Here is a 13,713-nt window from a genome sequence, read left to right as displayed (position 1 = left end):
TGTACACATTTGCTTAATTCTTGAAAGTTGAAGTGTATCTGTAGAGAGTAATCCTAAGTGTGTACTTAAATAATGTAGATGTTAATTATTTAAATACCGTGTTTCCCCGAAAATAAGACCTAACCAGAGAATAAGCCGTAGCATGATTTTTCAGGATGCTCGTAATATAAGCCCTACCCGAAAATAAGAATGGGTCTTATATTAATTTTTTGCTCCAAAAGATGCATTAGGGTTTATGAGCATCCTGAAAAGTCATGCTATGTCTTATTCTCCAGTTAGGTTTTATTTGGGGGAAAACATGGTATGTCATCTAGGTAGATTATTTACAGAGGTCAGTGCAGATGTTTTCCTGCAAGAATAGAAGCCAAGGTTCCAATTACCTCTAGTGAATTTTCAGGCTGTGATGAAAGCAGCTGAAAAACGTCTTCCAGAGAGAAAGATGTGTCGGTCCCATTTAGATGTCTCTTAAAGAAAAATAATTTAACACTGAAGTGGTTGCCTAGATCTTACTTCCATCCTGCTCTTCATATGATTTTTGGCTAGTATTGTTAGTTCCACCTTATTTTGTCCCTCCACAGTCAACCCCCCAAACTTCATACAAAATTATATAATTTTACAGTTAAATCATATTTAGATTTACCGAAATGTGTTACCAACTTTTTTACTCATTGCGCTTCATCTGCCTTAGGGATTATTCCCTTTCTTGAAATAACTCCTTTGATAATTCAAGTAGTAAACTCTTAGTTTTTAATAGCCTAGAATTATTTTGCCTTTACGTTTAAATGATAGTTTATCTGGTAAGATGATCAGGTTAAATGTTTCCTTTCCCCTCAGTACTTTTGTCATATGGCATTTATTACTGTTGATGTGTTTGCAGTCTTGTTTTATAGCCAATCTTTTTTTCCTCAAGTAATTTTAAAAGATTTTTTTCTTACTCTTGGTTGTCTTACCATTTCACTTTGATATATTTGGGACTTTGTATTTAGTCAGGTTGGGAATCTGTGTTCCTTTCATCTGCGTCACAAGATCATTCTAATTTTGGAAATAAGTTTGACACAGATCTTTTGAATACCACTTCATACTTTCTAGTCTCTCCTGGGACTATTAGAAATAATTTAAATTTTCTCAGTCAATCAATGTTTCATCTATATTTAAAGGTGAAATTATCTTTGTTGAAAGCTATCAGTGTAGGAATCCCACATATCAAGAGTTACCAACTAAGATAATTTTGTGTTTTTCTCTGCAAGGACCAATTTTTTGTATCATTTTCTAAACTGCTTTCTTGGCTCAGGACTCCTTATGGTAATGGTAGTGTGGATTCAGTTTATGTCTGGCTTGGGGGCCCATTTAGGGTTGTTTCCTAAAGGATAGACAGCTAGCTTCCTTGCTTTGTCTCCAGTCTGGTGGCTAGAACTGTCCTAGTTCCCATTTCCTGAACCGAAGAGCCGTTAAACAGGGAGCTCAGGTGCCCAGGTTTGGGCTGGAGACCTCGTTTCCTATCCATTCAACCCCAGTCTCCATCACGACATCTGGACCCAATTGCTCCTTGGGGCTCTTCAGCTTTGGTGCCTCATTGTGGATTTGAGTTCTTGTTTATGTGCAGATTCCCTTTTGTGTTCTGCTATGCACTGAAACATACTATCCATTATGTTTGATCCAGGATTACTGTTTTTGGTGTCATGTCACGGGGGTTATCTTGTTAGCAAGTGCACATTCCTGACTTGTGCTGTGCGTCAGGCCCACCCCTAACTTTTTTCAGGGTTTTCTTTTTTGAAGATGGGTTACCAACTGGACTGAGGTGTCGTGTACAAATACTTGGTTTGCTTTTCCATCAAAATACCTTCGGTTCTGTGAAGCCATTTTTTCAAGATATTTCATCGTAATACAAGGAATATGAGGCTTTCTGAGTCTATTTCTATGGATGCTATACGACTGTAAGCTAAGTTGGTGGATAGGATTCCATGCTCTTTTAATTGGCAAATTACGCATTCTTAGTGGATAGCAGACTTCTTCGCCAGTTGGATTGTTACTTAAGATGATTGGTAATTTCTGAAGAAATTTCTGAAGTATTCTATTCTGTTAATGACCCAAAACTTGACTGATTAGTTAGTCCTGGCCAACCACTGATCACAAATTGCTCATGGCCAAAAGTGTGTGACTGTGGATAACATCAGCACAAACCTGGATTCCTGCAAAAACAATCCTTAATTATAGGTAAAGAACGATATTTGCAGAAAATAAAGCCTTATGTTTAGAATATAGAAGTGACAGTATGAGGATCATTCTGCTTAAAATGAATTATGGACTGTGACCCCTTCAGGCTAGTCAGAACTGTTTCCACGAAACCTTTTGGCCTGTTCCCTCTCCAGTGCCCCTGGAGACGAGAGGCTGAGGTCTAAGCCCGACCCCCCAGCCCTCTGGCTGGGGGCACATGACACAGAGGCCAGAGGTGGGAGGGGCAGGAGCGAGTGCCTTCCAGGCAGGTCAGTTCCAGCTCTCAGCCTGGCTTCTCCCCAGGTGCCGCACCTTCGGTCCTGATGGTATTCAGTCCCTGGGAGCCCCCGTGGGCCTTGATGTTTGCCTTACTGCCCTCACCGCTGTTCACCTTCCTTACATCAGAACCTCATTGACACGTGCCTCCTGTTTGAGGCCTCACCTGAACAGCGTTCTATTCGCAGTCACTATGCAACTGACTTCTCAATGTCTCTCACAGTTAAGAAATTATACAGAACAATCTTTGAGATACTTGGTTTCATAGATCTTGGTGAATTTATTTCTAAATCTAATTGCTTAATTTTCTTTTCTGTTCAGCTGGGTACAGATCTTGCACAAAAATGAACCAATGCATTCTTACTGTAAGTTCAATTTAGATGGTGAGGAAATGGTCCATGGTTTTTTCTTAAGTCGGACTCTTAACATGAAATACCAATACACAGTTCTAGTTTGGGTGAAGAATCCATTGCGTTTTGACTGAGATCAGGAGTATTCAGAGAATATGGAGGACACACATTTAACTTTATAAGACGTATCTTTTAAAAGATGAAACATTAACAACTTGTTTTTACTGAGAAGAAAATCTCTTCAGACCAGTTAACCTACTTCTCATTTAATAGCCAGCTAAGTCTGGACCTGCAATGGGGCTAGAAAGAAGTCACTGTGAAGTAGCAAATTACGTCAGTCAGTCCTAGTTATCACCCAGGGTTGTCACCTGAAAGAATGGAAATAAATGCCAGTGATTTACTTGATCAGACCGTTTTATTTCAACAAACTAAGAGCACCTAGTAAGTAACATCTCAGTAAAAGAGACCCAGGTATTGTCAGGAGCTCCTAAGAGAAATGTGTGAGTCACAGTACAAAAGGTGTGGTGTAAATGCTAACGCCCCAAGACGTACAGGCCAGGAGCGCGGAGGTACAAACTGAGGAGGCGAGCCTGCTACTTACTCAGGAGTAAGGCACAGATGCCTTGCTTTGAGTGGTTAATGTGTTACTGGACAGTTTTATCCAAGTTGGTATTTGCTGCAATTCAAATTATATTTTAAATTCTCTAAGGAAGCTCCCCACTTCCTGTGTCTCTTCTTTAGGACTTAGGGAAGGCCGGCTATGCACCTACCTAGCAGTGAGTTACTTCAGGTAATTCAAAGAAGTAGAAAGCACAGTTCTGGCTTTTCTGGGAAGCCCAGCAAGGTAGTAAGTAAAGGCAATGGCATACTCAGGAGAAAAATGAACCAACAGCATGTATCTATGTACAATGAAGTGACAGCCTGTGACAAATATCCCTCGAAAAAGACCGTGAGGCACTCAGGAAAGGGGGCTGAAATGTCTCCTTATAAGGAACTGTTCAGTGTTTTGTTCAAGTTCACTGGCATTGATGTGACAATAATGCTGTGTGGGGGTGTGTGTGTAAAACCACACCAAGGGTATCTGAACTGGGAGGAAATAGAAGGCCTGCATTTCAAAGAAATGCAAGGAAGGCTGCAGTGGGACCCTCCCTCAATTGAAGGTTCTAAAAAGGGTTGTATGAAGCCTAAGAGATTAGGGAGTGAAAATGGGAAGGTTCCCTGGGGTGAGCTTCTCTGCCCTCTCACCTGAAGACAAGCAAAAAGGGACTCGAGGAGACCACAGAGAAACGTCCTGTGTTCCCTGCAGTTTGGGGAACACAGTACACGCGTGCTCAGAGCATGCCTGAGAAACAAGCAAGGGAGGTGACTGCACCAGCTGCCGGGGAGCAGCATGTGGTTGAGAGGGCCACCTGGAGAGAGGTGAATACCACTGAAAATGCTGGAAGGACTCCGAAAGGTCATTTGGAGGTGGACACCATGCAGTTGTCCTTGGCAACAGAAGGGCAGCTGTGGGGGAGGGGTCTCAAAGGAACCTATGGAATGAAAGTGCCCATCCAACAAAACCTGGTAAATCTAGCCTATGGTAAAGAGAAACCAGTGTCAGGATGATGCCAGTCAAGCAACACCTTTCCTGAGCCCTCACTACCCCACCACACCCGAGAAGACAGCCCAGTGAGCAAGAGCGGAACCGGGGAAACACAAACAGGCCACACACAGGCGAGGCTGTGAGGCTGCAGCCGATGAAACGGGCAACGGAGAAGCTGAATTTCAGTTCAGAGTTTTTGAGATTCACTGGATTATATTTATCAGGTGCGCTGAAATGACCAAAGAGATTTTGATCCAATTATATGCAAGTCATGGTGACCCCTGGATCTCACCCAAGGTGTAGGGAAGAACTAAGTCGCCTAGGACAGGACAGAAGAGGCTGGAGGGGTGGTAATGGTAGGTGAGCAAAAAGAGCAAAGCTGTTTTCTGATTTTACTGTTAATCATGTAATGTTCGACGTGATGTTCCACGGTCAAGGCGGCAGTGAGGATGGACTGGCTGAGAAGGGCTAAGTCACGTACCCTCTCCATCCTCCAAGGGTGCTCAAGACACAACCCCAAAACTCCACCTGGGGTGAGTCATGGTTCAGAGTCCCATCAGGACAAGTCCTGCAAGGGTGCCCCTTGATGTGCTTGCAGTGTCCTCTGGTTTGCTGTCCCAGACCTGGCCAGCCTGGCTGCCTTGCCTCAGCCGGTGGCTGGTGAGGATTCCTGGATTCTGGATGCCAGCCATCTTTTTACCCCTTGCCATGGCAAACAACTAATAAAACCTGCTGCTAGCAAGTTCCTGGAGGGGGGTAGGTTACAACACACACACACACACACACACACACACACACACACACACACAGTATCTTGAGTTTAACCAAAGATAATTCTATGGGCTGATTCCTTTGTAAATCAAATAACCACTCCCATAATTAAAAAAATACGTATTTTCAGACATCAGATTTGCTCACAGTAACTCACACCTACATACACGGTTCATTCTCAACACAAATTATCAAAGCCTTATAAAATCTACTTTAAAACCCAAATGGTAAGGCTGGGATAGTCTCACATGCTTACCTCATTTCTAGATTCAGTGGTCTTTTCTGCCTCCCACTCAGGTTTATCTGCTATTTTATTTTCATCTTCGTTCTTCTGTAGTGATTTTTCCTTCGGGGCTGACACTCTTTGATCATTTTCCTCATGCTGGGAACTGTGACCCATAGCTCTTAGTACCTCATTCTCCTATAAAAGTACCCCAAAATGGGCTAAGTAGAAATCCATATTTCATCAAATAGGTCAAACAATCTTTACAACTGCATTATACTTACTGCTCAGTGATCATGAAAAACCACAAGTCAAAAGCTAAGACTGGCATTTCATTATTTCAGTATCAAAGAAACACGTAATTCTGAAACAAAGCTCAGTTTTGAAGTCTGTCCTTAAGATCTCACAGTGAGACAGCCTCTTCTAATCTGCGTAATGTAAATTATGTGTGACTAGCAAGCGCCTGACTTTAACATATTTGCAAATTTTATTAGATTTGGAAAGCCTTGTTGCCAGCAGGCAGTTTTTATTCAGTTTTCTGTTGAAAATAGATCAAACAGCTATGTTAGAGGCAAACACTGATCAAATATACATAGAAAAATCTGCAAAGTTTTACTAGAAGGTATTGTGGGTCTGTCTGCAAAGTGGGATGGGTTGGGGCACGGTGGTTAGAAAGTTCGCTTTATACATTGCTATACTGTTTGAATATTTTGCAACAAACAGGTATTTCTTTTACAATCAGGAAAAAGGGAAATGTATTTTTCTTTTGAGAAAATAAAGGTAACAAAGCTTAAACTAACATCTCCATAGATATTATCAACTATGCTTATTTACCCAGATGAGTTATTCCACCTTTTAATTTACTTTAACCGGGGAGACGTAAATACTAAAAGGCTAGCGAGTTCTTCTATCTAAACAGTCAAATAGTTACCGTTTAGCGTACTTCCAATTATGATATTAAAAGCTCTCTGTATAGTTCTTCCCCTCTAACATGCCACCAAGGCTTCCCAAAATCATTTAAAGGATCTATTTTTAATTTCTCTTTTCCAACAACGTAGCACACTGAACTACCACAAAGGACATCACCACTGCCCGCCCCAACCACAGAAATAATTATCTTAAAAAACGAATGTGTGAAAGTCAAAGAAATGGAAATCCAGATGCCAGGAGCAAGGAGAGAAATCAAAGCAAGAGCAGAAAGGAGAAGCGAGTGTGCTGGTGGTCCACTTGGTTTTTATTTGCTTCTCTGTTCACTGTCCCTAACTCCATGACACACTCAGCCCGCTCTGGACACTGGACGTCCGCCTCGTTCCCATCTCTCCCTCAATCAACCTGTGCCTTGGCGTGGGTGTTTGCACACCTGTTTGCAAGGAGCTCCTGGGATCAGGAACATCCTCCCGCTCCTCTGCCCTCTTTTCTGCCCCCACAATTGTTTCCTGTCTATTGGATAAGTCCCATCTGCCTATTGACATACAACACCACCTCCCATCATTAAAGCCCCCTACCCCTTGGTCTTACATTACTCTTTAGATCCCATCCTGTCTTTCTGCTCCCTTTTAGAGCAAAATCCTAGAAGCAAGACCGGACTCCACGCGTTCTCTCTGGAATCTATTCCAAGGACGGCGGCGCCCCCACCTCTCCATTGAATCAGCTCATCAGAGCTCCGAGTCAGCTAGTTCGCCATCCTCAGCTTACCTGGCCCATCGGCAACCTTCACTTAGTTACTCCCTCCTGGAAACAGGCTCTTCACCGCGTCCAAGTACCTTCTCTCTTTAATCTCCTACCTCACCAACTACTTTGTTGATACTTCATCTTTATTTACTATCCCTGCACATGGCGATGGCCTGTAGGGCTCTAGCTCTGCTGGCTTCTCCCTCCGCCCCATGGCTTCCCCTTTAGGTCCCTATTCAAATATTACCAGCTCACTTTTCCTTCTAAGCATACTCTACAAAAAAGCAGTGCTCCCATCAATATGTAACTCTTATCTTGCTTCACTTTTCCCATAGCATTCATTTAGCACCAGCTGGTATGTTACCATATTTGTTTGGTGTCTATCTGTCCCACTAGAATGCCAGCCTTGAGGGCAGGGACGCCACCGGCCTCGTTCCTGCTCTATGACACACACTAGACCCTTAATAGGTATTTGATGAAGAGACAAACTCCTAGACACAACGTAGTAAGAGCCTGGTAGGGATCCGACTTTGATGGGTGAGATGCCAGTCTTGCTTTCCTGCAATTACAATGCTGACTCGAATTTACATTTGGGGAAGGGAGGAGACGGTCATCACTCTTTTATCCTCTATCTTTTGCCAAGGCAAGGTTTCTTTTGTTAAGCCTGAACATAGTAAAATGCAAAATTCTGCATTCCTGAGGCAGTTGGTTTTGTTTACAATTTTGCTGTTGGGGGGCATAGGAGTGTCTAATCTCTACATCACACAATGTATTTGGGAACCATGAAGCAAGGTACCCTTAGTTAATCTGTAACGTGTGAGTTAATATAACAAATGTGGTCACACACATGAACTTGCAAACATTAATAAACAGTAACAGAGGGAACTAATACAGGACTAGATGAAGCCCATAAGGAAACTGATCAAGTCAACTTAAGTCTGGGAAGACGTTTTTGTGGAGAAAACTTTATTTTCGAGTGTGTGAGAGTTTGGTAACATTAGTATGTAGGATGGCCTGCCTAAAAGCTTGGAGAGAGAAGAACTGAAGGTAGAGAAATTCTGTGTGACCACAACTCACATTGCAAGAATAAAAAATTAGGTTAAAAGGCCTATCATATAATAATGGATCATATATAACTCATTAAATGAGTTTAAAAGAATCAATTAATCCATTGGAATATAAACAAACAAGTAAATTAGGAAAAAGGGAAATCTCTTCCTTATAGTGGAATGCAACTAATATAGAAGGATGATGGAGTTAGACAATCATCAATGGATGCTAAAACCAGGGAGTACAAATTTGATGAGAAACAAGATATTTAGTCTCAAAGCATCACTCCACAGATAAAGGAGAAACCTGACAAACATCATCTAAATAAACCACATGGTCAAATCTATCACCACAATATGGAGCTAAACCAACAAACATCATGTGCCTCCTGATATGATACGGAGAACACATTACCACTTCTGGTGTATTCTTGCCAAAAATTCATCATCTTAATGTAATCATGATGAAACATCAGACATGTAAAAATTGGGGACATTTTACAAAGTAACTGACTAATAATCTCCCAAAATTTAAAGGTCAAGATATACCAAGACAGAAGAAAAATTTCCAGGTTAAAGGTGACTAAGATACTTGACAGCTAAATGCAATGGGTGACCCTGGGTTAGATGCTGACTGACCTAGGAGAAAAAGATTTATTAATAGTTATACACTACTGGAGCAACAGAGAAAATTGGAATATCAACAGATTAAATAATAGTCTTAGAGTCATGCTAAATTTCCTAATTTTGATCATTGAGAAAATAGAGAAAATCATTGTTCTTAGGAAATATACATGGAAGTATCTTGGTAGTCAGGGACCCAATGGCTTCGATTCACTCTTAAATGTTTCAGAACAAAAAGAATTATATGCTGTATGTATATACAGAGAAAGATATAATTAGAAAAACAGTAAGTCAAATGGGGCAAAATGTTAACAATTGGTAAATCTGAGTAAAGGACCTATATACCATTCTTTAAGTTTTTTTCTTTAATTAAAAAGTTATCCTAAAAATCCCTACATAGCAAAATCACTTTGGCCAAGGCAATTGCAAAGGGTTGCCCCAGAACTATTCTTCCATTAAAATGTCAGTTAATTTACACCCCCTGCCAAAGTGCATAGTCTTATCAATTGCTTTAATAATTATTTTCACCTTTCTTCCCAACATTTAAATTACTTTTCTTGTGTAATTGTTTTGGTTATGCAGCTGGCATAATGTTCAACAAGAATGGTGCTGATACCCGATGTAAAGGAAAGCAGTGTCTCGACTCTCAATACTGTACGACACAACCTCACTTTTGACACCAGATGTGTCGGTTTTCCACACGCCACGCAATTCTGCGACACCAGGAAAGCAGAATTGGCCACCTCAAAATGTCTTTTTGGTGTAAGGATGATTTTAGGCAAGTTACTTTTAAGAAACAACGGACTTGAGAGGCGCTCGGGAAACAACATTAGAAGTTACCCTTTTTTGTTCAGAGGCATTTACATGTATAAGGGAAATCTCCATCTGTACGGGCATTCCAGGAAGAGGGGGTGACTCAATCTCCAGAAACTAATCCATGGAGAGGGCAACGACTTAAATATGAACCACCACCTCACCTTCATTCACTGTGCTTTTCCTGGTAACCTCCCCGTCATCTGTCTTCAGTTGAGGATGGTATTTAAGCTGATGACTTCGGCCATTTCCGAGGGAGTTGTATGCTCCGTTTTCCTGAGACTCTCCCATGTATACAGGAGGCATATATGTTACTAAACTTTCTCTCCTGTTAATCTGTCTTATAGGAATTTAATTACCAGACCAAAGAACCTAGAAGGGAAGAAACTGTTCCTCACAACGCAGGAACAGCCAGGTGCAAGGTATGTGGGAAAGGACAGAGAGCTGTGCCCTCTCCAGGGCGTCACTCTTCCAGCACCTCCACAGACGTATTCCCTAACCCGGAAGCTCTCCACCCCTGGCCTTTTCCATAGGTAGCCACGCCTGTCATTACAAGGGCACGGTTGGTTAAACCATTGGCCTCGGTGATTGAACTCCATCTCCAGTTGCTCTCACTTCCCCAGAGGTCTGGGGCTGGAAGTTCCAACCTCCTAATCATAGTTGGTTCCCATGGCAACCCGCACCCATCCTCAGGGGCTTTCCAAAAGTCATCTCATTAACGTAAATCAGGTGTGGCTGAAAGGGGCTGGTCACGAATAACAAGACACTCCTTTTACCTCTAGGGCTCAGTTTCTAATTCAGAAACTGAGGACAAAAGACCAAATACTATAACAAAAGACACTCTCATTGCTCTTAACTTTTAGGAGATTCCAAGGGTTCAAAGAGCTCTGGGCCTGAAAGGAGGATGAAGACCAAATATATATTTAAATCAAATCATCCCACCTAACAGTCTTATCTTTCTCATGACATTTAATGGGAATGCTTTGAGTTGGTAGGAATTTAAATCACCACAAACATCTTTGAAGGGCTACTGGGTATATAATCCATCAAATAAAAAATGCACCTATCCGTTGAGTACCAAATACCACACTAGATGCTGGGGACACAATAGTGAAAAAATTACGTTTAGACTGCCCCTTCAGAGCTCACATTCTAAAAATATAGGGAACCAAAAATACAAGTGAACTGACAAAATACAGTAGTACCTCGGTTTTCGAACGTCTCCGTTGACGAACATTTTGGTTTATGAACGCCGTAAAGCCGGAAATAAATGCTTCGGTTTTCGAACACGACTCAGAAGTCGAACATGTCACACGGCGACCGCTGAGTGCAAGATCCTGAGGCCTAGCCGGCGGCTGTTTTCGAACGTTTCAGAACTCGTGGATTACGTTCGAAAACCGAGGTACTATTGTAACTGCAAGTTTTACAGCAAGTGAATGGAGAAAGAGGGGACCTATTTTAAAAAGAGTGTTTAGGGAAGGCCTCTCAGGGGAGGTGACATTTCCGCTGAGATCTAAAGAAAGAGCTGTGTGAAAAAAGCATAATGTCCAAACTACTCATCTGCCTGTTCCCAGAATGTAATTAGCTTCTTACTGATGTATGTTTAGTTATTTCCAATCTTTTCTTAAAACATTCTCATATATACTTCTTTGCACACATGTGGAAGTAGGACAAATTCCTAGGATTTATGCTGGGTCAACACATGTGTGCATTTTTTTTTTTTTAATGGATTCTACCCAGTAGCCCTTCAAAGATGTTTATGATTTAAATTCCTACCAACAATGGATAAAAGGGTCAATTTCGGTAAAAACTAACTGGAACGTTAAGCAACCAGAACCAGCGGGGAGGGTCTATGGGAGGAGTTAGGGCTCACGGAAGTTCTCAAGCTCTACTAATGGCTAGAACTCTACGCGTGAGAATCCCACAGGAATAACTCTGTTTATAATAAAGCACTACAGTTCTAACTTACCCTTCCCTTAATTTCCTTTTCCCTCCACCTTGGCAAGCAGGCTGGAGTGCGCCCGTGTCTGCAAGCACTGGGTTGTAATCCTTTCTTTGTCCCAAATAAACCCTTTTTGGGGATGAAACACCTAGTCGATACTATTTTTCAGTCAACAATTTATAGATGAAAACTGGTTTCTCATGGTAGTTTTAATTTATATTTCTCTTATTAGAGTGAGGCTGAACATCTTTCACAACTTCAAAAGCATTTCTTTCCTTTTCTGTGAATTGTCTGAGGACTTTGCCCCTTTTTCTGCTGGGGTGTTAGTCCTTTTTTCATTGGTCAGTAGTAGCATCAGATCATTTTTACTCACCCCCTCCCATCCAGTCAGTCTCTGCAGCAGTGCAAGAGCGGAAGTGGCAAGACCAGTTACAAGTCCATTGCAATCATCTAAGTGAGAGTAGATGACTGTCTGGGAAAAGGTGCTGGTAACCGACAGAGAACTGGAAGAATCCCTGATATATTGTGGGAAAGGAAAAGGGCTTGTGGATGCACTAGAAATGGGAGATTAAAGAAAGGGAAGAATTAACAATGACGCCTAGATTTCTGGCTTGAATAATTTGGTAGATGGTTATGAAGAGAACAGTGTAAAAGGGAAACAGAGTTCTTCCATTTTGGATGTTAAATTTGAGATGTGAAAAGTCAAGTTGAAATATTTATTACGCTGGTGAGATAAGAATCTGGAATTTTGAGCAAAGATTTGAACTGGAGGTACAAATTGGGAACACATCAACATAGAAAAACAAAACACAGGAACTGATGAGATTCTGGCGAGAGAGTACAAAGCAAAGAGAAGGAGCTGAACCCTGGTACGGCAACGTCCATTCAGAAGTCAGGCAGGGAAGCCAGCACAGAGACTGAGGACGGGAAGTGGAGTGGGGTTGGGGGGAAAGCAGGGGATAGCAACATCTAGAAAGCCAAGGGTTTCCAGAAGAAGGGAGTAGTTGATTATGTTTTTACATGCTGCTTGGAGGTTGCACAAGGACAGAAAAGTATCCACTGGATTTCACAATAAGAAAGCTGTTAGTGGCCTTTGAAAAATCAATTTAGTGTGGAAGCCAAATGACACTGTGTGGAAGAGTAAATGGGAGGTGACAAATTGGAAACAGTGTACAGATGATTCACTCAAGAATTCTGGCTACAGAATGGAGAAATGGGTCAGAGCAGCGTTTTGTTTTGTTTGGAAGATGAGAGAGACACTAGAGTATGTTTGTAAGGGCATGACTTAGGAGAAAGAATAATGGCACAGCAAGGTCTGCCAGAAGGCAACAGAGGATGGACTCCGAAGCACAAGTGGCAGGATGGATTTTGAAAGGAAAAATAAATACAGCCTTTATTTCAAGATAAGCAGTAGAAAGTGGATGCAAGAATATATTTGAGGATTTGGTAGTGGGAAGATCTATCTATTCTTACTTTTAAGGGTATTTTTGAAAAGGAGAAATGGATATTGAAACTACGTCCACAAATTATTATTGCCCCCTTGAGTGCGGGGCTGGACTTTGTGAATTGCTTCTCACAAACAGAACAAGGCGGAAGTGATGGTGTAGAGCACGGTGGCTTTCTCCTTGCACTCTCTCTGTGACAGCCAGTGCACTCACATTGGAAGGACATCCAAGCTATCTATGGAGAGGCCCACTTGGCAAAGAACAAGCCTCCTGGCCAACAGCCATGTGTGATCCATCATGGAAGTGGATCCTCCAGCCCCAATCAAGCCTTCAGATAAATGTAACCCAACCAACATCTTGATTACAACCTCATGAGACTCTGAGTGAGAACCACCCAGCTAAGCTGCTGCAGAATTTCTGCCCCACAGATACTGTGGGATAATAAATGTTGGTTGTATTAAGCCATTATGTTTTGGGACATTTTTTTATGTGACAATGGAGAACATAAACATGAAAAAAGTGCTTTTCGCATCTGTATTTTTTTGTATGCCTTGCTAATATTTTACTGTTTGTGGGGATGGAGCCCCAGAGAGTAGTTTACAGGCTCTCGGCCTCACGTGGAAGGGTGCTGGCTCGGCTGTGGCTGATTGGCTGTCGGCTGTGGCCGGTTAGCCGATTGGCCGCCAGTATGACTGCTGCGGCTACAGAGGAGAGCCAAGGACTGCCGAGGATTGCCGAAGAGCCGAGCAG

At 42.0% G+C, this 13,713-nt stretch overlaps 1 protein-coding gene across 4 annotated transcripts in view; it reads right to left on the bottom strand.

Annotated features, from left to right (window-relative positions):
* The window catches only part of NFE2L3 (NFE2 like bZIP transcription factor 3), a 28,559-nt gene that overhangs the window by 2,817 nt on the left and 12,029 nt on the right, over window positions 1-13,713 (bottom strand). Inside the window, exons 2-3 of one of the 4 annotated variants that reach the window (XM_019726128.2) lie at window positions 5,453-5,617; window positions 381-464 (exon numbers count right to left, since the gene is read on the bottom strand). The exons of 1 other annotated variant lie outside the window; for it this stretch is intronic. In XM_019726128.2, the coding sequence (XP_019581687.2) occupies window positions 381-464; window positions 5,453-5,617 (249 nt within the window). The remainder of the gene's footprint in view (window positions 1-380; window positions 465-5,452; window positions 5,618-13,713) is intronic. 2 more of the 4 variants (XM_019726129.2, XM_019726130.2) reach the window with 2 other exon arrangements.

The sequence above is a fragment of the Rhinolophus sinicus genome, linkage group LG09 (genome assembly GCF_036562045.2).
Source record: "Rhinolophus sinicus isolate RSC01 linkage group LG09, ASM3656204v1, whole genome shotgun sequence".
In the NCBI taxonomy this organism is placed as follows: domain Eukaryota; kingdom Metazoa; phylum Chordata; class Mammalia; order Chiroptera; family Rhinolophidae; genus Rhinolophus; species Rhinolophus sinicus.
The sequence above is the reverse complement of the archived record's forward strand: the minus strand, read 5'-3'. Positions and strand labels throughout refer to the sequence as shown.